The sequence below is a fragment of the Cervus canadensis genome, chromosome 12, assembly GCF_019320065.1.
Source record: "Cervus canadensis isolate Bull #8, Minnesota chromosome 12, ASM1932006v1, whole genome shotgun sequence".
Classification (NCBI taxonomy): Eukaryota; Metazoa; Chordata; class Mammalia; order Artiodactyla; family Cervidae; genus Cervus; species Cervus canadensis.
Window position 1 is genome coordinate 3,643,671 of NC_057397.1, and position 23,253 is coordinate 3,666,923.

General features: G+C 54.0%; 1 protein-coding gene across 2 annotated transcripts in view; it reads right to left on the reverse strand.

Moving 5' to 3' along the window:
* Positions 1–678: 678 nt before the first annotated feature.
* Positions 679–23,253, reverse strand: part of ZFAT (zinc finger and AT-hook domain containing) — a 140,759-nt gene continuing 118,184 nt past the window's right edge. For both annotated transcript variants that reach the window (XM_043483276.1, XM_043483275.1), the window contains 3 exons: positions 21,622–21,748; positions 18,706–18,836; positions 679–2,151 (listed from right to left, as the gene is read on the reverse strand). In XM_043483276.1, coding sequence (XP_043339211.1) covers positions 1,912–2,151; positions 18,706–18,836; positions 21,622–21,748 — 498 coding nt within the window. In that variant the 3' untranslated portion in view covers positions 679–1,911. The remainder of the gene's footprint in view (positions 2,152–18,705; positions 18,837–21,621; positions 21,749–23,253) is intronic.

The following is a 23,253-nucleotide window of genomic DNA, read 5'->3' on the forward strand; positions in this document are numbered from 1 at the left end:
CGAGCATACTAGACTAACTGTGGCAATCATTTTGTAATGTATAAAAATATCCAGTGACTATCCCATGTACCTCGAACTAACATAGTGTGTAGGTCAACCACACAGCAAGAAACAAACAAAAACACAAGCTTCTAAACACTGAGGGAAAAAAACCCATCATTTGGTTGTACCATTCACTTTTACCAAGATTGGTGAAAAACCCACCATCCTTACTAGAGAATAACTCAAAGTTCATTCTTTAGTGTTGTTGTTTAGTCGCTGAGTCCTGTCCAACTCTCAATCCCACAGACTGTGGGATTTTCCAGGCAAGAATACTAGAGTGGGTTGCCATTTCCTTCTTCAGGGGATCTTCCCGATCCAGGAATCAAACCTTCATCTCCTGTATTTATAGGTGGATTCTTTACCACGGATCCCCCAGGGAGGCCCCATTCTTCACTGAAAATGGGTCAATAATGTCTTCCTTGGCCACAAAAGAGAACTAGCCGCTGTAGGATTGAAAACGATTCTCAAGCTTTTTTCTTCATTACTGAACCAAAACTTTTAGCTGTTTTTGGTACCCAAATAGCATCATGGGCTTCGTTTCACATGAACAGTTTTGTGAGTCCTCCTATGACATGTCCTTCCATTATTTCATTGTGTAGTCTAGAAATGTGAAAGTCGAAAACCATGAAGCAACAGTTTGGCATTTTACACCTCAAAAGGATGGTTTATTCAAATAATTGGTTAGAATCACTATAAATTAAATAAAACTTCATTTGATTAAAAAAAAAAATCTTGACCTCAGTGAGCTGGACAGTGAGTGACGCCGTCAGGAGACCCCAGGGCTGGACGGGGGGTGGCGGTACTTGCCTTGATACCCCCGCAAAGCTGTCACACAGCAGAGGCGCAAAAGGTATGGGTTTACCAAGAGCCCCTGGACAAAAAGGTCAGACTTAGGAGCATCGGGAAGGCCTGACGGTGGGTTTACTGCCCCTCCTGAAGCAGGGAGTGGCCGCTGCCTTCTCTAGGCTGCAGCAAACCAAAGTGAGGTGCCAGGAAGTGGAAGGGAAGACCACTGGCCTCTAATAGTGACCCCAAAACAAGGCTCGTGCTTTGGAGGGAGAACGACCTGACCATCACCGTCGAGTTCTGGGGCCCAGGGTCTCAGAGGGGGTGGCCCTGGGTAGTGGGGGGGGGGCACATAAACCCACCAACCTAAAGGAGGAGAAGGACTCAGGTAGAGGAATGCTTCAACTCTATCCACCCCACCTCCTTAGAGTGGGAAGGGAATAGGAAAAAGTGCATTTATTGGAAAAGCAAAAGAATTCCAAGAAAGGAAGCTGAGACCACCCCCACCTGGGATGGGGACTGGGAGGGTCATCGAATCACGCTCACGTCACATGATAGTAAGCGCCTCGGAGGCTCCAGGAGGGCGGGACTCTGCACGTCCATCCCTCCCCTCGTTTCTCTCCTAAGTGATTCAGAAACGGTAAGGTCACCTCCTCTGGCGGCTGTCTCTCGGTCACATCTGGGGCTGTCCCAGAGAAAGATGGGGCACGTACACGGGGCGAGGGGCGCGGCTGGGGCCATGATCCAGGGAAGGTGCTGGTGAGGACTGGGGTGGGGAGGGGTGGTCTCTGAATCTCGACGCAAAGGGGCTGCCTCGGGAGAGCCCTGTCTGGGGGGAGTTGATGCGCAAGCCCTCCTGGAAGCGGATGAAGTGGGGTGGCTGTGTGTGTGTGTCTGCTGCGGGGAGGGGAGAGGGGGCCCCCGTATTGCTGGTGATGCCGACCGATGGCCTCGCCACCCAGAGGAGGGCCAGGAGGGCCCCACGTGGCTGCTGGAGCCGGGAGGGCAGAGGCGAGCGCGTGCAGAGCCCTGGTCTGGGGCCTCCCTGGGCGCCTCGCGGCTCCATGGCACGCCGCGGGTCCCCTAGAGCTCGGGGGCCGGCGGCCCCGCAGCCTGCTCCTCCACGGGCTGCACGGCCTCCTGCACGTAGACGATGAACTCCGAGGCCTCCCCGCCCTGCGTGTAGACGGTGACCGTCTCGATGCCCTCCACGTCGTCGGACGACACCACCAGATGGTGCTGCTCGGCCAGCTCCACGGAGGCCTGCTGGAGGGTCTCCTGGATCATGACCGTGTGGTTGGAGCTGGGCTCCTCGTCCGTGACCTGCGGGAGGGCGAGAGAGAGGTCACAAGGCGGGCCCCGCTTCGGGGTCCAGCCGGGACCAGAGGAATCACGGCGACTGCCTACAGAGCAGGCCGACTCCAGACAAGGCCAAACGCCAGCTGCTGCCAAAGCCCTGACTCTGTGTTCTGGTCTGTTTTACAACTGCTTTTGATCTTGAGAAGAGAAATAATACAGATACCATAGGCAAGAATTAGAGAGTGTTGTGACCCTAAGAGGTGCAAAAACGACTAACAGAAAACCAGTCCAGGAGGAAAGTGAAGGGCCCAGGCTGGCTGAGCTGGGGAATGACCGCGTCGGACACAGGAACAGACGTCAGGGAGACCGGCCTTGCCCAGGGGGGCGTGAAGGCGAGGCAGGAATTACCTCTGTCCTGCACTTGGTGGGGCTCCAACAGCAGCTCCCTCGCTGTGGGCTATGGGCCTCGGAAAGGCCACTTTCCCCCATGACCCTCTGCTATCTCATCTGTGAAACAGAAATTAGAATGCCCACTTCACAGAATGGCTCGGAGAACCGAAGAAGCTTTTGTAAGCAGAGTGGGTGCTTGATAACATCACCGCGCCTTCCAGGCCTTCATTCATGTGCTAACAACGTTTTCCTGAGGGACTGCAGCCTGTCAGTTACTCGTTCATTCATTCATTCCATTCAACACGACCGTCCTCGTTTCAGTGGACGGAGCTCTCTGAGGGCCAGGACGTCATTGCCGTGGCACAGCTCCCCCCAGATCCAGGCAGGGCGGGTGTGGGCCAGGAGCAAGCACCCAGTGTCTGCAGAAGGGTGCTCCGCTGGCTGCAGGTGAATGATGTGGGTGCTAGGGGAGCACGCGGGGGAAAACCAGCCTGGGGGGGCAGACACAGGACAGGGTGATGCTCTGACCGAGCGGGAGGGCAGCCTCCAGGGGAGGCACGGGAGTGTGCTCCAGGCAGAGCAGGGACAGAAGGAGCAAGGGCTCCCAGGACCCCCAGGAGAGACCCGGAGCAGCGGGCTTGCCCGGGTGGCCTCTGTGAGCTCCCACTTGTGAAACACTTTCTGACTCCCCGCTGGCTGGAGCCTGGGTTACAGTTTCCTCCCTGCCCAGCCCCCTGTAAACATGACCCACACCATCTCTGGGACCCACGTTCGGGTTTCCAGGGGTCTCCCTCAGCCCTGGGCCTGAGCCATTCCCTGCTAGCAGGAAGGGCTGTGTTGGGGGCAACGTGGTCAGGTTTAATTCAGAGAAGAAATCGGATGAGGTCCATCTGGGGTGGGCGCCACACAGTTATTGATTGGAAGGAACCTCCAACTTGCACAGAACTTTCCAGAAGCTAGAGAGATACTCTGAGTGGCAACTATTAGCACATTTAGTCTGAGCTGTCTTTCTACAGTAGATGGAGGCCTTTTATCTCCCCTTCTTTTACTGTTTGTTTCAATTTCATGAAACGGGAAAATGTACTGTGAACCAAGACTTTAGAAGTAAATATTGATTTACTTCACTTTGAAAGAGGGAACCTGACAGAAGGGTGGGGAAGCGGGGAGGGAACACTGGACAAACACTTTCCTCTGAACTGTCGGTCAATGCCGCATGAAAGTAAGGAGTCGGGGGGCATGCGGCATTTATGCTGCGGTTCCAGGACCTCACGTGGGCAAATCAAGCCCATCGACTTCAGGTAAACAGATGCCACAGTGGTGATAAAACAGGCGAGATCCACCAATACACGAGCTTTGAGACGCACTCCTGGCGTGACAGCACTCTTCATGCACAGCGACTGCCGTCAGAGGCGAAGCCCCGAACAAGGAAGAAGTCACCAACGGCGGACGTCACCATCCTCTGGAAGAACTCTAACACCTGAGGACTCATCAGGGCTGACACCGCTGCGCAGACAAGGAGACCCCTCCGGGCCCGGCCTCGGATGAGCAGAGCCTGCAATGTCTGTCCCCAAGGTGGCAGGGCGGGCCCCCAGGAGCCGGCCCAGGAGGGCCCAGGATGACCGAGGCATGACCACCGCCCACAGATGTGGGAAGAAGGGCAGAGGCCAAGATGAGGCCTCGGGGCTCGAAACAAGGGAAGATCACGTGCTAACTCTGTCCCGTAAGGGCTGGGGCCACTTTGTGGAAGGCGGTGGTGTCTGCAGACGGAGGGAGGGCGGAGGGGAGGCAGCAAAGAGCAGGCATGTACCCATCGCTCTGCTAGTTGCCAAACTCACTGGGCAGGGTCCCCACCTTCCAGATAGGATCACCAGTTCGGTTCATGCACTGCCAGTTCTGAGAGCAAAAATGAACTTTCCAAACGCCGTCCTCTGGGCTTACTTCACCAGGAAGAGTGATGAAGACGAAGGTGAATGTGCAGCCACAGAAATTCTGCAAAGGGTGACCCTCCTGGCCGGCACAGGTGTCGTGGGAGGGGCGTTCAAAGCGTAACTACGACACCCAGGGTTCGGTCGCCGCCTGGTGCTGGCCCAAGTTCACGGTCTCACGAGCTTGCATGTGCAAATGCCCGGCTTCACGTGAGGCTGTGGAAACGGGAACTGGGAGGCGTGGAGGGCTGCATCTCAGAGGCGGGTTCTGAGCCCTTCCCTCACCCTCATGCACTCCACCTCAGACATGACCCACACTCTGCTTCTATGTTTTCTGTTTCTGCAAAGCACAGACTTCCTTCGCTGCCCCCATGGCACCCAGGGGACGCTCTCCTCACCCCAGGCCCGTCACTTGCACATGGCATCTTGTGGCCTGGGCATCTCAGGGAAACCTCTAGTGCCCATGACTCATCTAAGGTCAGTGGGCTGGAAGGTAGTTCAAATCTGGATGTTAATCCAGGTGACCTCAAGTCCAGGGACCTTCCCTGGCTGGTGCTGTGTGGCGGCGACTAAAGAGATGACGCGTCATAGATCAGTAGGGCTAAATTATGGCTCTCTACCCGTCCTAATCAGTTTAGGGCTGACTGTATAGCTCTCGACCATTTTCTTTGTTCAGAACGATCGCTCTAGCAGTTTAATCTATTAGCACAGGCTTACAATTGTTCTCCACGGTAGAAATAATCTGCCTTCACGGTGTCATTATCCCCCAAGATGGGTACTCCATTTTCCCCAAGTGCTGTATCTAACACATCTTCCAGCTAAATTATTAGCAGCACAGAGAGCTTAATGGAAAACCTTAACCCACAGGACTGTGCAAATTATTCACTAAATCAGGCTCTGAGTTCTGCAGCTCTGCCCACCTTGAGTGTTCCAGAATCTAGTTTTCTTCCCTGTGCGTGTGTGTGCTAAGTCACTTCAGTCATGTCCAACTCTTTGCAACCCTATGGACTGTAGCCCACCAGGCTCTTATGTCCACGGGATTCTCCAGGCAAGATACTGGAGTGGCTTGCCATGCCCTCCTCCAGGGGCTCTTACTGACCTTGGGATCGAACCAGGGTCTCTTAAGTCTCCTGCATTGGCAGGCGGGGTCTTTACCACGAGCGCTGTCTAGAGCAGATCACAAACAGAGCCCGGCGCTCTGCAGGGCTCTTCTCTTTCGGAGTTTCCCGTCAAGACCCCATCCTTTCCACAAAGATACAGCGGCTAAGGGGCATCTGGGAAACGAATGGGGCTGGCCTGCACCCCAGTCCACACCTCTGCCCTGCCTCCCAAAGACATGGAGAGGGTCCCGTCTGTAAGACCGGATGCTCAGCCCCCTCACCCGCCCTACAAACTCTGCCATGAGTGACAAGAGGGCTTTTGAGTGAATAAATGAAAAGAGGGCAGCCCACAATCCTGCGTGCCATCCTGCGTGTCCCCACGCTCCACACAGCCCCCCGGGTGTCCCTGCCCAGCCAGACCCTGCATGGCCGGAGCCGCCGCCCTGCACCCAGTACCCTGCCGGCCGCCTGGCCCTCCCCGAAATGTGACTGCCCTGCTTGGAGCCCCTCCGTCACTCAAGCTCCTGCCTCAGCTGTGGAAAAGCTGACCTCTCCAGAGCAGTCCATCGGGCACTCGGCCTGCACCCCGGGAGAAGACGACGAGGGCAAAGGTCCCAAGGCCGCGTGTCCCCTCAGCCTGCGCCCCGAGAAGATGAAAGCGGTCCCAAGGCCGCACATCCCCTGCAGCAGCAGGAATGGGAGTCACTGTGCAGAGTGAATGCAGTGGACCCTGCAGGAGGCTGATGTGGCTATCGAGTGGAGGCTGATTTTCTCAGGAAGACAAGGTCTGGTTCTGAAGGGACCTTGCAGCATAAAACGCTGCTCGCCGGGGTCCCCACATGCAGTCAGGCCCCTCGGAGCATCGCCTGATGATGGTGGCCAGTGGGTGGGCAGACAAAGGTTCCCTGGGCCCAGAGCAACTGAGAAACCAGAAGAGGGATGAAAACAAGCTTTAAAGTCAGGAGCAGATCTGAAGGGCAGTTGCCTACAATGGCTGTGGGGCGGCAAAGGTGCGGCCTTGGTTGGAACAGGGACATGTTACATTAGCACCTGCTCTGCAAGACAGACAGAGCAGTGGGCTCTGTCTGGACACCTCTGGACAATGAACCACTTACTGAATAAGCCATCGGACAAGTATCTGGCTCTCGTCTGTCACACACTCAGCCCCCTGTATTTCAAACGCTCAAGCTGAGAGTTAATTGTCAGACACTGCTAGAGGCTGGAGACAGAACTGTGGGTCTCCCACGTTCTAGACACAAAAGGGTCTCCAGTTCAGTGGAGGGACTGGAGAGGACACTTCTCCTGGACCCCCAGGGTGGGGCAGGGCTGGGAGGGCAGGGAGCGGGTGGTGGTCAGCAGTGGTTTCCTGCAGATGACCCCGGTCTTGAACAATGGAGGGTTTCCAGGAATTGAAAGAATGCAAACATCCTCTAAGGTCCCTTGCACTGCAGAAATTGTCAGACTCCAGGATACAGAGAATTAGAGGGCTGCAGACAAAAATCCAAACACGACAAACCGGAAAACAATAATGAAAAAGAACCCTGTGGTCAGTTCCTTTAGGTGAAACGCTCCCCTGGGTGTGTTGAAGCTCTAGGGAAGGTGTCTTATTTTTTCCAGCAATTAGGGTTTCACTCACTGCTTAAATTATAGCCAAGCAAGAGCTTCCTCCAGCATTCTCAATAGGAGACTGCAGACCCATTTTCCAAGATTAATAAGCAAGCATGTTTACTGTAGCAACCCTAGGTCAGGTGTGGCATTGCCTGAATGAGAAACAAAGGGAAATGGTAAATATGATCCTGAATTTATAGAGGAAAGAAAAGGTATAAACGAATATGGTTTATAAAAAAGCATCATAAATTCTCAACTCTAAAAATATATACATACCTAGGGGATCAAAAAAAAGAGGAGGTGAATACTATGTGCAAGAAATTTGTGGAAACATCAAAAGATAGCAAAAGATATTCACAGACAGGGAGAAACCATTCCAGAGATCAAAGAAAATTTAAAGCCTTTTAAAAAAAGAGCATGAATCCCCTGGGAAGGGAGGAGGCCTGTGACGCATGCCCGCTTTCATGAGACAACGGCATCTTCCCCCCCCCCACCCCACCGTATTTTGCTCTTGGTTGCAAGCAAACAGCAGATACTTTCTTCTTTTCTGAAAATACACACCCCATAAACAGTGCAAAGTCCAGGTTGTAAAGACTGACTGCTCGATAAAAAGTCCCCGCTAGCGTGTCCTTGCTCTGAGACGCTGAGGGGTCCATCTGGCGACACTGGGCTCCCCAGTGCTGAGACGCCAGGGCACCAGGGAGCCCCCTGCACAGAGTGGCCTTGGTCAGGGGGGTCCTGGCCTGGGGGGAACAGGCGTGTCTCTTTGCCCGGAAACGGGAAGAGAGACCTCGAGTTCGTCACAGGATGAGCGTGGAAAGGCTTGCACGTTGGCCAGACCGACTGGGCAGGCAGCTGGGTTAGAGGCAGGGGCCCAGGTAGCAAAAAGGAGGAGTGCGTGGCCAGGACCCGCTGTGTTTCTCAGGCGTCTGAGCGCAGATTGGTGTGATCTCAGTAAACCAGGGGGCTCAGGAAAACAGAATCCTTCTGCTGTGAACGGTGGTACAGCGGGAAGGGTGGCATGACCTCACTTGAGAATTAAGAAACAGCGGGGACCCAGAGCCTGGCACAGGGCAGGGGTGTGAAGCGGCGTGAGGTGCTCATGATTGCTCGTGGGTCAGCCCCTCCAGGGCAGCGTCCCCACCACTGCCACCTCCACACGGCCCTCTCCCCCGCGTCTTGATTAGCACACCCTCCTCCGGACAATGTGCACACAGCACGGAGCTTCCCGCAGGCCTGACGTGAATGAGTCTAATGTTTGCCTCCAGAGATATTTTCAAACAGAACCCAAACAGAGTATCTTCCCAGCGACAGGGAGGGAGGGGGCAGGTGGTGGCTTCTGACCGCCTCTAAGTATCTTCTGATATTTAGACAAGTTTGCTGCGCGGGATGCTGCCTTTTGGCGACCCGTCAGCACACATACGCTAATTTCCACTGACTGCCCCACATGCCTGGGCTCCGCATTGCTGGCAGGCACCCGGCCCTGAGGGGGCGGGGTGTGGGGGGAATGCGCTTCTCCTGGAAGCCTCCCCCTGCCTGGCAGCCCGTCCACAGGTGGACCACTCTCCGGTCAGGCAGGGTTCCCAATACCGTGCTCACTGAAGCCCCCTCCACTCCATTTGGGTGCATTTCCCTCTGCACGTGGCTCAGCACAAAAGACCTCCGCCCTGCTGATGTTCACCAGCCCCCGGACCTGGGGCGGGCGCTCCATGGAGACCTGGGCCTGACAGACTCCTCCCCCTGCCGTCCCCAGGGCCCTGCTCCGTGCTGGGCCGGGAGGTGGCACTGGCTTCTCGCCTCAGCGGTGGACTCTTCTTCCTGCGAGCCAGCAATCTGTTTCCTCTAGAAGTTTCTCTCTGTGTCCTTCAACACAGGTGACGGGCAGCCTCCAGGAGACCCTGGGGACCAGGACATGGAGCTGGCAGGACACACCGTGTTCCCCCCAGGACCTTCAGAGCCGCCAGCCCTGCTCAAGAGAGACAGACCGAACTCTCAGCGACTCAGCACACCTGGCTTCTGTTTGCTGTTGATCAGTCGCTAAGTTGTGTCTGACTCTGAGACCCCAGGGACTGCAGCACGCCAGGCTTCCCTGTCCTCTACTATCTCCCGGAGTTTGCCCAAACTCGTGTCCCTTGTATGGGTGATGCCATCCAACCATCTCATCCTCTGTCGCCCCCTTCTCCTCCTGTCTTCAATCTTTCCCAGCATCAGGGTCTTTTCCAGTAAGTTGGCTCTTGGCATCAGGTGGCCAAAGTATTGGAGCTTCAGCATCAGCATCAGTCCTTCCAATAAATATGAAGAGTTGATTTCCTTTAGGATTAACGGATTTGATCTTGCAATCCAAGGGACTCTCAAATGTCTTCTCTAGCACAATTCGAAAGCATCAATTGTTCGACACTCGGTTTTCTTTATGGTCCAACTCTCTTATCTGTACAAGACTTCAGGAAAGACCATAGTTTTGACTAGATGAATCTCAGCCGGCAAGTGATGCCTCTACTGGTCTAATATGATGTCTAGGTTTGTCAGAGCATCCTGTTTAAAGAATGTCAATCATAACAAAACATAAACCACTCCAATCACTCTTCAAACTCACCCAGGTAGGTTCGTTAGTAACAAAGTAGGTCTAAGAACAGAGTCAGGGACCGTGAGGGTCTTACTCTGAGGCCAGTGCAACTCCGAGGTTGACGCCCACCACGTGCACTGCTGTGAGCAGCCCCAGACCCCGAGCAAAAACTCCACTGGACACCGCCTCCTGCTCCTCAGGCCACAGCTCCCTTCCTTCCGACGTGTACTTCTCTCTCTGGGTAGGGAGATCTGCCCACTTGGGGTCTCTCTGGCCCTGCGTTGAAGTCAGGTGCCCCTTCTGGCTCAGAGCCCCCCAACCAACTCCCTGTTACTTTGGGCAGCAGGTCCCATGATGCTGCTTGGCACCAGCTTTTCCATATCAGCCTCCTCTAGGGCCTTCTCCAGGGATGTTGTGTGTGTTCGTCGTTCAATTGTGTCCTCTTTGTGACCCCATGGACTGCAGCCCGCCGGGCTCCTCTATCCGTGGGATTCTCCAGGCAAGAATACTGGAGTGGGTTGCCATGCCCTTGTCCATTTTCCAGAGGGTTGACCCCGAATGTCACAACCACGGCATGTGGGAGGGGGTCATGTTGTCTCCAGCCTGAACATGATGCAACCATCTGCCTGGACCAGGCAACAGGCTCTGCTATGAAGCAGGAGGTGTTTCATCCACGCTGGGACTCTCACTGCTGAGCACGGGGCCTGGACGGCTGCATTGGAACCTGCCTGCTGCACAGAAGCTTCCAGAAGCAGAAACAGTTGTGGCTGACTTGTAGGAGCTCAGACTGGAGTTAAGGAGCTCTGTCACTCCTGTGACAGGAGCTAAGATTAGACTCAAGCAGAGCCAGGCACGCTGCCAGCTGCTTCATTTGCATAATTATGCATAACCCGCAGACCAGCCCCACAGGGTAGGTTCTATTATTTCCCCACTTTACAGATGAAACAACAGAATTTCCGAGAGGAGAAGGGCTTTGCCCCAGGCCACACTATTAAGGGAACAACACAGGGTCAAGTGCAGCCAGTCTGGCTCCCTTTCAGCCGCTTACTGCACTACTGGCTGCATCCTTCTCCACCCACTGTGACCTGGCCTGGGGTGAGCCCTGAAATGGGCTTCTCAGGAGACCCCCTGTGCACTGCTCATCCAGGAAGGGGCTCCGTCTTCAGGGCTGAGGCTCCCCGGGCAGGGCATCCACGCAACTGGAAATCACAGGTTGCCCCACCACAGGCACCCCAGCGCACCTAGCTCAGCGTCCGGAATCTGGTCCCCCAGGGATGCCGGGATCTGGTTCACATTTTGAAAAGATCACTCTTTCTGAAAACTGGATTTTAGAGCTGCAAGGGAGAAAGTACGCGGCCTGGTGAAGAGCCAGGTCTGTGACCAGGGAGGGAGGCTGACAGCTCAGGGCAGACCTCCCTGGGCTCCACGACACTCACAAGCCACCCGGGGAGGGGACGATGGTGCGATGCAGGGTCTGATTCAGCAGGCCTGAGGGGGTCTGCCAGACGGTCTGCATTTCTAACAAGCTCCGTGATGCTGATGCTGCTGGCCCGGGGACCACATTCTGCGTAGTCAGGGCTCGATGGGGGCGGCGGCCTGGGGACAGAGGGACAATTCAAGGTACCTTACGAAGTGAGCGCCCACAGCAGGAAGAGGATTTGCTGATGGATCAGACGTCGGAGTGAGAGAGGCCGAGGAGGGAAGACAGACTCCAGGAGGAGGAGTGGAGAGCTGCATTTACTAGATGGACAGGAGGCAGGGGGCGGGGTGTGGGGTCCAGAGGCCTTGCTTAGGGGAGCTTCTGGGCTAAGACGGGCGCTCCCGCCCGAGTGGGAGTGACGAGCACGAAGCAGCCTGCAGCAGCACTGCCCTGGGCCGAGCGTGAGGAAGGCTGGACCAGACCCCCTTCCGATGGTGATTGCAGCTCTGGGTCCTCCTATCACAGCCCTGCCTTTGCCCCAAATCTGCAGCAGACCTAGAGATCTCAGCCAGCAAGGGGATGCTGCAGGGACGGGAGGAGGCAACTAAACCCCAGCTGCCCTGGCCAAGGACGCGGATCAGGAAACGGGCACCCGAGCAAACAGTAACAAACACGAGAGTCGGGCTGTTGTTGTTTAGTTGCTAAGCCGTGTCCGACTCTTTGCGACCCAACCCCATGGATTGTAGCCCACCACGCTCCTCTGTCCATGGGATTTCCCAGGCAAGAATACGGGAGTGAGTTGCCATTTTCTTCTCCAAGGGATCTTCCCAACCCAGGGATCATACCCGCGTCTCCTGCATCGTCGGGAGGGTTTACCACTGAGCCACCAGGGAAGCCTCAAACACAAGAGTATTAACACTCAAATAAAGTGGGATTTTGCAAACTGCACCAACCGAGCTGCAGCTTCTGAGGCACAAGGGGAAATCGGGTCTTAGGGAAAAGGGTAACAGAAGCAGGGTTCAATGACTGACACCTTCGGGGCAGCGAACAACGTCTTACGTGAAAAGGAGTGTCAGGATGGGGTAGGGAAAAGCTTTTATTCTCTGTTTTTTCAGACAATTTCCCGTATGATCATGGATATATACTAGAACTTACTTTTACTTTTAAAATTTCACAAAGAGATGGAATTTTCAGTCACTGCCACGGAATAGGAGGGCTCAGCAGGCCATAAAAGAGCCGTGAAAGGAAGCAGTCGTGAATATCAGCCTCAGACATCACACCAGAAGCGGAAATCACTGAGGGAAGTTGTATTTAAGACAAAGATTGAAATGGCTGAGGCAGGCTCAGCAAGGACAGCAGCTGGCATGACGTGACCAGGAGGGTAACCCATAGCCAAGCCCCCGAGTGAACTGTCTGGATCTATATGCTGAAGGTCACCACTCAGCTCGGCGGCAGGCACTCCACAAGCAATGTGAAGTGGGCAAATATTTGAAGAGGCTACCTGTGTGTGTAATTAGATGCTTGATGTAATTCAAGTTGGCAGAGCCCCAGGATCAAATAAATTGTGCCACAAAGTTCTTTAGGCAGGAGCCAGACCTCACCAATCAAAACATGCCTGTGAAAACTGGCTCTCATGGGAAGGGCTATAAGAGGGAGAAACAGAGAAAGGAGTCGGTGAGACTTCCCCATTTATATAACAATCAAAAGAACTGGGAATCAGAAGATAAAAGGTAGACGTCTCTCTGGATGGCAGGCATCGCTTCTAACACTAACAGAGAATCCAGAATTAGATCAGCCGATGGTCAGCAAGCACAGGGGATGCTGATGACCTCAGTTCTGCAGTCTGCATTGAATCTGACCGCCTGTGAAAGGCAGGTGGCTCCCCGGCATGGGCCTTCCAAGGCACAAATCCATCGTGACTGCCACTACCCTGCAGAGTCAACGCACGTGGGAGGGTGTGGGACATTCCCACCACACGGCGAGGACACACAGAAACACTGGCAGTACTTCCAGAGGAGGAAGGCTGAAGCTACCATCAGTTCTTTTGACACCATACACAGTCTCCCTCTTCCAGGAAAGAATCCTTAGACGAACCACAGTGGTGGTAAAGCCACTGTATCGGGGAAGCAGAACAGTCAACTGAAGGTGCCAGGGTTTGGCGATGAGGAAAAGCATAAAAATTTCCTGTGCTCACAAGCAAGTGATCTGAAGACAGAGCAGGTTCTGAGGAGAGATGTGAGTGGAGAGAAAAGAAGGGGTGGCTCTCCTGTTATTTGCACGTGTTTGGGGGAGTCGGGGAGAGGTCTGTTTATGGTGTGATTCCAACAGAGCCTCTGCAGGAACGAGGAAAGGACGCTCATTAACTCCCAGATTATTGGAGCTAAAAGGAATAACAGAACAGGGTGGCTCCACCCAGCGCCGTCTCCGTGCAGGACGAGGGGGAGACCTCAACTCAGTCTCCCTTTACGGCAACGCGGGCGGCCAGTATCTCCTGTGATTTCCACGGTTTACAAGAGCATCTCATGCAGATGTGTGATTCTTCCATCAGGTCTCTCACTGAGAGTTAAGAGACCAAATTCAGGGAATGGAGTGACTGTTTTTAAGTAGCAATGAACATAGCTTTTGTTCCCTCACACAAATCACCTTCCAAGTCCCTCCCACCATTGTTTTGCCACAAATCTTATGAGGATGCTCAATATCTGCCCCCGGCGGGTCAGGAGGCCCATCCTGGGCTCCCCTGAAGGATGGACCACAGCAGCAAGGCCCCCCCACTCAAGAGGCTGCACTTGAGAAGTCCCCTCTGAAGAGTGGCTTCTCCCCACCAGATGCCCCCATACAGACGGAGAGAGTGAGAGAGGTTCCGGGGACCACGTGACTCAGGGCCTTACATGAAAAACAGGACAGCCTGGACCCCAGTTTCCCTGAAAACAGGCGACTGATGTACATGGACAGCCACAGGAGTGCACAGCATTTCCTCACCGAAATAACGAACCACAAGTAACAGACAGCAATTCCAGGTTGGCTGCCAACCAACGTGCCTCCTCCAGCGAGAGTGGCTACGGAAACTGCCTCTTGGGCTGCCTGCTGGGCCCTCGAGAGGCGGGGTGCTTTTGACAAAGCTGGAACTTCTGCTTTGGGGTTTGATTTTTGTTTATATTTTTAATCAGCACTAAAAGCAAGTGAGAAGAACACTTGGGATTTTGAACAGGATGGCGGCAGCATCATTCCAGGCCTGCCAGGCTGAGGGTCTACACGGGGAAGTGGGTGAGGGCCTGCCCCCCGTCTGGAGGGAGCGGGTCTGAGCCTCCAGCACGTAGGAGGGAACAAAAGCAGGAGAGCGGCGATTCTAGGAAGCGCTGCAGAGACGCAGGAGCAGCGACAGAGACACAGGCCTGTCCAGAGGGCCTGCTAACCACAGTCCCTACCGAGCCCCTCACTCCACGGGGGAGGAACAAGGAGGACCACCTGCTCGCTCTTGACCTGCGGATGAAAGTGGCGGACTCCTGAGGGTCGCCCCTCCTCAGTCATGCCTCTTTCAAGGACCTGCAAGGTGGCTCTCATTCTTGAACCTGGAGGGGAAATGTCACCTGTGATTAGAAACAAGGGTGTCCCAAGGTGTGTGTGCTTCCCAAGGCTGCCACCTCACACTGAAGTCTGTGACTCAAAATCGTCTCTATGACAACGTAGTATCTCAGTAAACAGTAGCCTGGATTAACAAAGACTTTCTGCTGACAAAGAGGCCCTCATACTTTGAAATGTACCACATGAACACGTGAAGGTTAATATTGTGTGGCACCTCAATTAAGCCAAGGGGTGCCCAGCTCAGCCGCCTACTGTGTAGGGGTAACCTCCGCAGCAGATAGCACCCAAGTTATCTCAGAAAGACCCTGGATTATCACGAGGCCATAAGATACTGTGACCCCATGGACTGCAGCACGCCAGGCTTCCCTGTCCTTTACTATCTCCTGGAGCTTGCTTAAACTCATGTCTGTTGAGGCGGTGATGCCATCCAACCATTTCATCCTCTGTCGTCCCCTTCTCCTCCTGCCTTCAATCTTTCCCAGCATCAGGGTCTTTTCCAATGAGTCAGTTCTTCGCATCAGGTGGCCAAAGTATTAGAGCTTCAGCTTCAGCATCAGTCCTTCCAATGAATATTCAGGGGTGATTTCCTTTGGAATTGACTTGCTATCCAAGGTACTCTCAAGAGTCTTCTCTAGCACTACAGTTTGAAAGCATCAATTCTTAGCTGCTCAGCCTTCTTTATGGTCCAGCTCTCACATCTGTACATGACTCTGGGAAAAGCAAAGCTTTGACTACATGGACCATTATTGAGAGTATCTTAGACAGCAAGGAGATCAAACAAGTCAATCCTAAATCCAGGGTGAGGGGAACATCACTGATTCCCAGCAGGTGCCCCAGAGTCCATATCTGAGGGGCGTACGCACACTTGGTAAACAGATGTGATTTCTCTACTGGAAAATCCTAAACCAGAATTTAGTTAGAAAAAAAGACAAAGAAACTGATTTCTGTAATAAAAACAGATGTATTGGGACATCCCTAGTGGTCCAATGGCTAAGACACCACACACCCAAAGCAGGGGGCCCGGGTTTGATCTCTGGTCAAGAAACTAGATCCTGCCTGCAAGCTGCAACTAAAGATCCTGTATTAACGCAAATAAGGAACTGGAATGGCCAAATAAATAAATTTTAAAAAAAAACAGCTAAATTTAAGCTTAAATAAGACAACTGAATAGAGAGGTCATTCCTTTAGCTAGGGGAGCCTGACACAGTGCAATCCCATAGGCATTGCAGGGGCCATCTGAGGCCTCCCTGCCCATCTGTCCATCCATCCATTTTCCCATCCATCATTTATCAACAGCCTTAGAACTCCAGGTGCCAGCCAGGCAAACACGACTCACATCTCCACCAGGTTCCTCTGTCTACGGAATTCTCCAGGCAAGAACACTGGAGAGGGTAGCCACTCCCTTCTCCAGGGGATCTTCCCAACCCAGGGATCAAACCCAGGTATCATGCATCACAGGCAGATTCTTTACCGTCTGAGCCACCAGGGACGCCCCCAGTTAACCCCTAATGCGCCAGGTCAGCCAGGCGGACAGGACTCACAGCCTCAGGGAACATTTCCAAGTGCAGTGACTCAGGCCCGCGTTAAACAGTGACACCCCTGAGCCCTGCTTTGAATAAACCGAAGACTGAAGGGTACCCCTGTTTTCCACCACTGCAAACACATTATCCCTTTTTACAGGGCTGCACCGGAGACTTATCTGCCTTATCCCTCGTCACGCTGTCACCCTAACGCCTCGGAACACAGCTAAGCCATCTCCTCCACCCGCAACCTCGGGTATCACCGCTCCGCCTGCGACGTGCAATAAATCATGTCTCCAGGGAGCAGCAAATCCATCCTGTTCCTAGAAGGAAGTCTTGAGACACAGCGGTGGCGCCTCCCTGAAGTTCTGCAAAGGATCTAGCATGCCCGAAACAGCCAAAGGTCCCCTGATGCCCTTCCCAAAGTGGCCGGGTCTAGCTAGGGACTCCACAAGCCACGATACAGACAAGGACTTTCAGAAGAGATTACGGGGCATACTGAGGACGCAATCTAACAAATACAAAGAAAAGCTGAGAGAGCGTTTGGCCCAGAGTCGTTATGAATCGGCTCCCAACAAGGCAGAACATGCGGCCCCTGCAGCCTGAAACAACAAACTCCTGCTGTCCCGTCTGACCTCTGCCCGGGGTCTCACTGAGAGACAGCATCCTAACGGAGGAGTACAAACATGTGGAGTATCCAAACGATCATCTAGACGCACTAAGTCTTGTCTGAGGAGCCGGAAATCCAGAGCTGAACCCGCATGCACTAATTCCACTGGGAGCTCCCTAGTCTGAACTCCCTGCCTGCGCTGTGGCCTGGCCCTGGACGCACCTCAGGGTGGGGGTGGGGGGCAGTCGGGGGGCAGCCCTGGGAAGCCCACCGAGTCATCGGAGGCAAGTCACAACACATCGCGCAGGGAGAGGACAGCCGCATTCAGAAATTATTTGTTATTTGCCGAGAAAACCTTACCCTTCTGCTGTTACCTGTTTCACGCTTCCTTCTTGTTATCATCACACTTGGCACCACAGGGACAGCAGGATTTGGATCGTTCTAGTGAAGCCCACCTCTCCCAGGTCTCGGGACAAACGTCAGTGCCCTGCCCCAGCAACCCTTTATGAAACAGCCCACAGCCCCCACTTCCTCAGCCCCTGTCCCTCCCCCTTTCTGATTTTTCTTTTCTCCACTGCCCTTGTTCACAGTTTGACAACCTCTCTGTCTTATTTATCTTTTTCCCACCAGGGTAACCACTTTGACGGCAGACGTCGCTTCTCTCCTGGAGAGCCAGCAATGAGAACACTGCAGCCACTTACTAACACTTCCTGCGTGAATCGCTGAAACAATGGATAACCGTGTAAAATGCTACCGTCTGCCATTCAACTTTCTCCACGAACTTGAACTTCAATTCTAAACGGCACACCCTGGGTCGGCCCTTTTTCTGACGTGCCTGCTGTGTTGGTTTTCTTAAGCATTTGCGTAAGCCAGCTTACAAGTCTTGTATGGTGAAGCTGGAGGCAGTAGAGAGGTATGGACAGACAAACAGGATGACTTGATCATGACGCACACCGCACCCTAACAGATGGTGAAGCCTCCTCTGAGGTTAGGAGGAGAGGAAATGAGCCAGACGGTATAACAACTCCAATAAGTGGAGTAACTTTTACTGACAGAGTGGCCGTCCTCTTCCCATCACTTCAGTTCAGCCATCCTCTGTGCTGATTCCATCAAGTGATGTTTAGTATTTAAAAGGCCAGGCCCCTGGAAGCCCTCCTGGCTCCTCTGGCAGTCCCCACGGCCTCCATGCTCCACTGACTCGTGCCTTAGGCACTGAGGCTGCTTTTGACCACAGATGTGTCCAGACCCGTCCACACCACGCTCGTTTCACTCAGGGATTCCTTTCATTGAAAGGAAAGGAATGAAGTTTCCGGCACTTCATTCTGGAAGGGGTGATGCACCTTCCTCAGGATCACGGCCCGGACATATGGAGCTCTTGCAGATACAATCAATCCCATAACAAGAGGAAGAGAACGGGACCTCCCTAGTGGTCCAGGGGTTCAGGATCAGCCTGCCAGTGCAGGGGACACGGGTTTAACCCCTGGTCCAGGAAGATCCCAGGTGCCGCGGGGCAACTAAGCCCGCGAGTTCCAATGACTGAGCCTGTGTGCTCCAAAGCCTGTGCTCCGCAACAAGAGAATCCACCGCAGTGAGAAGCCCTCACACCAAAACTAGAGAGCAGCCCCTGCTCGCTGCAACTAGAGAAAGCCCAGCCACAGCAACGAAGACCCAGCACAGCCAAAAATGAATGAATAAATAACTTGAAAAAAAAAAAAGAATAAGAGAATGTATGAGACTAGATCAGTTTCACTCCAAACTCCCCGTCGGGTAGGTCAAAGCCCTGAAAACCAAAGCGGGCAGGGGGCAGAGGCTGCGTGGCAGTGTGAGGAGGCGTATTTAAGGACAAGGGGCGGGTCCTACCTGCTTCACAACCGTCACGGTGCCTGGCGCCATGGCGACCACTGAGGCAACAGCGGCGGCATCGTGGGTCTCGCTGCCCAGCTCGATGATCTGCTGGAGGATGTTGACGGCCGTAGGGTCAAGTCGGTCACCTGAGCGGGAAGAAGCAAACAGGAGACAGTTACGTCCAAGGGCGGTGAAGGTCACTGAATGCAGAAGCAGCCCTTCCTATAGGCCACGGTTGGGTGGTGCCTTCTCCAAGGATGCACGCGGTCTCATTAAGCGCTCACTGTGACCACAGAAACAAAGTGTGTGGTACGTCACAGCTCACGACACACTCCCTGTAAGAACGTCTCCAAACTCCACACAACCTGTGAGGGATGACACTGTGATGGTATATCCCCACTTTATAGATTAGTTGCTTCACTGCAAAAAATCGAAGAGACCTGCCTTGGGCCATCGAATCGGCTACATCACAAGGCTAGGGCTCAAGCCTGGATGTCCTGAATCCAAACTTGTGGACACAGGGCTGCCTCTCAGAACGGAACTCCAGGGAAGCACACCGCAGGGCTGGTTTCCCTCCAGCACGGTGGCAGGCGGCCAGTGAGCGTGAGCCAGTTACACGGGATACGGGCAGGACACGTGAGGACATCCCAGTCATCAAGTTGGTGGTCCATCAGACTTCTAAACCAATGGCAGCTCGAGGTTCTCTTTTACTCATCTCAGAAGCCTGGAATCGACATCATCAGGACAGCTACTTACTGAGGGCACCCTGCCTGCTCTCGCCATATGCTTGGCCATCTGCGACTCTCCTGAACACGCCACTCTGACCCCGATCGTTAATTCACCAGGAGGGAAATTACTGCCTGGTCTCCAGGTTAGCATAATAGTATGAAGTCTCCTCCAGTGTCTACATCCTCCTGGACAGCTTTCTGCGGGCCTTGTTCCAACGTGAATCATTAAGAGATGAGAGAAGGGCATTCACTATGTTCTACACGGAGGGTAGGACATGGCATATGACTGAAGCAATGACATGGGCATCTGCTCACCAGGCACAGGCCTAGGGTCCCCTGCACACAACTCACACACAGACACACACACACTCCTGGGGCGGGGGGGCGTGCCTTGCAGCCAACCATCCTAAACAGCCAAACACTAAACAAAACACTGACCCTTAAAAAAATGCACGGAAGTTAAGATTCTAATTCTTCATCCGTTTCCTTTGTTAATGACCATTTATCAAGCCCCAAGATTCAGCCAGGAACACAGTTCCCCGTGGGAACACAAAGGCCTAATGCTGCCTGCCCGCTTCTCCTTCCGGGGCTCGCAGGTGACCGAGATAGACGGTAAGCCACTGTTTCCAGCCCCTGGTCAGTTCCATATCAGGGGGGCAACTAGGAGCTCTGCAGGACAGTCAGGTGGGCTCCCGGGAGGTGACACACAGCCTGAACCCTGAGGATGAAGATGCCGTTGCAAAGAGAAGTACTGGGAGGGAGAGGAGCAGACTCAGTTCATGCTCAGACGTGTAGAGTCTGGCCCAGGCGGGCACAGCTCCGAGGTGGCCAGAGACGCGGTGTAGGCAAGCCAGGACCCAGAGCTGAGGCCCAGCTGCAGCGCCTGCGTCATTTCCTAACAGCCAGGAGGACACGTGGAGAACCTGTCAAAGGAGAGAGGGAGCGTGGGAGCGAGGGAGGGTGTGTGTGGGGGGCCCCGGCTGGCCTGGCCGGGCGTGAGCACTCGCTGAAGTCACTGCACGTGAGGGAAGGAAACGCGGGCAGACGCGGCGTCAGCTCTGGGGACCGCGCTGACAAGGGGACCCGGACACCCTGTCCGCAGGGCCTGCCACTCTCACAGGCTGCGGCTGCCTCCCGAGTCAGCCCAGTGCATCGGGCAGTGAGCACAGCGCCGGCCTCGGGTCTTCTCCAAAGAGAGCGGCCCACAGGACTGTTCCGTGCACCCTTCTTACCACCTGGGGCTGAGGGAGTAAGAGCTCGGTGAAAGGGTGAGCTCCTATCTCCTGTCACCGTCCGACTTCACCGCGCGCTTCCTCTCATCCCGCCTGCCTGACCTCTGCTCCCCCCATACACAGAGCACTGCGGCACCCTATATTAACTTGTCTTCTGTTCCTGTTTTTTAAAGAGCATTAAGAAAAAATGTTCTCAGCCCAATGTCCCAAGTGCCAGTAGGCTGGCTCAGTGATTTGTTTTTTAAATTGATCTAACATTGGACAATGATGACATCTGACATGAAGATCCTGATTTGGGGCTTTTCAGAAGAACTGGGCAGCAGACAGTCCTGGGCCCACAGATCCGTAAGGGGCCATTAGGAAGGCCGGCAGACTGGCCCTCGGTCTCAGCCACATCCCCTGTCTGCCTCCTGTAGACCCTGGAACAAGCCCCCCGGAACAGACGACTCCAAGGGAGCCTGAAGCAGGGATGGTGCTCCAACAAGAAGTTAGGAGACCTAGATTCCAAGACCAGCTCCAACACCTAAGTAGTGGGTGACCCTCAGCCAACCATTTACAAGGAGGAAGTCTCCTGCCTCTTGTGAAGTGAGGACTATAAGACCTGTCTTTCCACACTCTGCTCAGAGCCGTGATGAGTCTACGGCCATACCACCATGAACGCGCCCGATCTTGTCTGATCTCGGAAGCTAAGCAGGGTTGGGCCTGGTTAGCACCTGGAAGGGAGAGACGTGACGATACGCGTGGACGTCCGGCAACACCATTTAGCGGTACCACTTCACCTGCAGCTCTGTTCTAGAACACTCTGCAAGAGATTTCTACCTCCAAGCCTGACAACTAGACCGCTCCTGAGGGCACAATGCAGCTGAAGGAGATCAACTGAAGGACATCACTCGTTCACAAGTTCATTCATTCATTCAGCCTGTCAAAGACCAGCTCTAAGGTGTCGGGAGGCGGGCGGGGGGCACTCTCACCGCTCTCCGAGGTGTATCTCAGGTCCTGGAGGGCGGCCACGGCTGCCTGTGTGCCCTGAACGTCCTCTTCGGCTTCTGCAATGTGCAGGTACTGGGTGGAGGGCTCCTCGGGAGTTTCTGTTGCTGGCTAAACGAAAACACAAAATCATCAATAGGACTGCCTAGAAGATCCCCTAGAAGGTCCCCAGAAGCCCCGGAATAAGGGATTCAGACAAAACAAACACACACCAGCAATGTGTCTGCAGCAGCTCATTTGCCTGGCACCCCTGAGACACCAGCACTCCGATAAAAACCCATTTCCCAAAGAGGAAACTTCTCTGTGCCACGTGCCGAGACTTTAAAAACCAGCTTCGGAGGAAAGCTTCCCGCGACGCGTTCTTGCCACAGGGAACAGAGGATGTTGTTCACAATGAGAGATGAGACGCGCACAGAGAGACTCTCCTGTGTGCTCTGCTCCGCCCACTGCCACCAACACTGCTCTGACCCCCTGTGCCCGGGGCCCCCTGCCATGAGGTCACGAGGGATGCACGGCCATGCTGGCCGTGGACGGGAGGAGAGGACCGGTCACCACACAACATCTGGCCAGCTTAGAGCACGGGTCCCGGCACACAGCAAGATCTCAGCAGATCTCAGCTACTCGTGCAGCCTGCGGCTCATTTTATTTTTACAGGATGGATATGACAAATGCAACTGACCAGAGAAGATACACCTGTGCAGAATCAGGACCCCACGAGAGAAGGAGATGCCAAAGGGACATTTACAGAAATCTCACACCAATGAGGAGAAGACAGGTGGACATTTCACAAGAACTAGATATTCATAATCACCTCTTCCTGGCACTGGAAGGCAGGCAAGCATGAATGTCACCAAAACAGAAGAACAAAAAGAAGATTTTACACACAATTTATAGGAGCCAAAGTTATCACACTCTGTAAGCACTTATCAGCTATTCACAAAGGCTCAGAATAGAATGTGATTATTCTTTTATAGCCAAGTGGTCAAGTTCATTTAGTTCATTTCCAGCCTGACGTTTAGTAGACACCCAATGAGTATCTGATGAATGCATAAAGGCACAGAAAGAAGCATGGTTCCTTATAAGTACCATTAGGCAACATTTTGGCCAACGTGGACTGGATCTCAGCCTGTGATGAACAGGAAGGGTGTGGTACGGCTCCCCCGCTTTGGGGTACTCTCTGTAACAACCATCTGTGGGAAGGCGGTGCTTTACAGGCACTCCAGGGAGCCTGGCGACAGCCTGACTGCTAGAACAGGCAGCCTGTCACCACTCGGGGGCCACCCCTGGCCAGCTTCTTGGCTGCTCAACTGTCGCACTTCTGGAGTCTAGAGTGTGACTTTGTGTCAACTGTATGTGTAGAGTCACAGCTCTGCTGAAGGTGTCGAGATCTGTAAGAAGCCAGGTCTTCAGCGGAGAGGGGCATGACTGCATGAACAGAAGCACCAGCTGGCCAGAAGAGATGCTGTTTACATCAGGAACTGGCATTACGGGTCTATCTCTTAACAGACAGCAAAGCCCTGCAAGTGTGGACTCGAAGCACCAGAGGACTGAGGGTTTCCGTAGATGGGCATGCGATGGTGATGTTGCTGACACCATCGCCGCCGCCCCTAACCGCG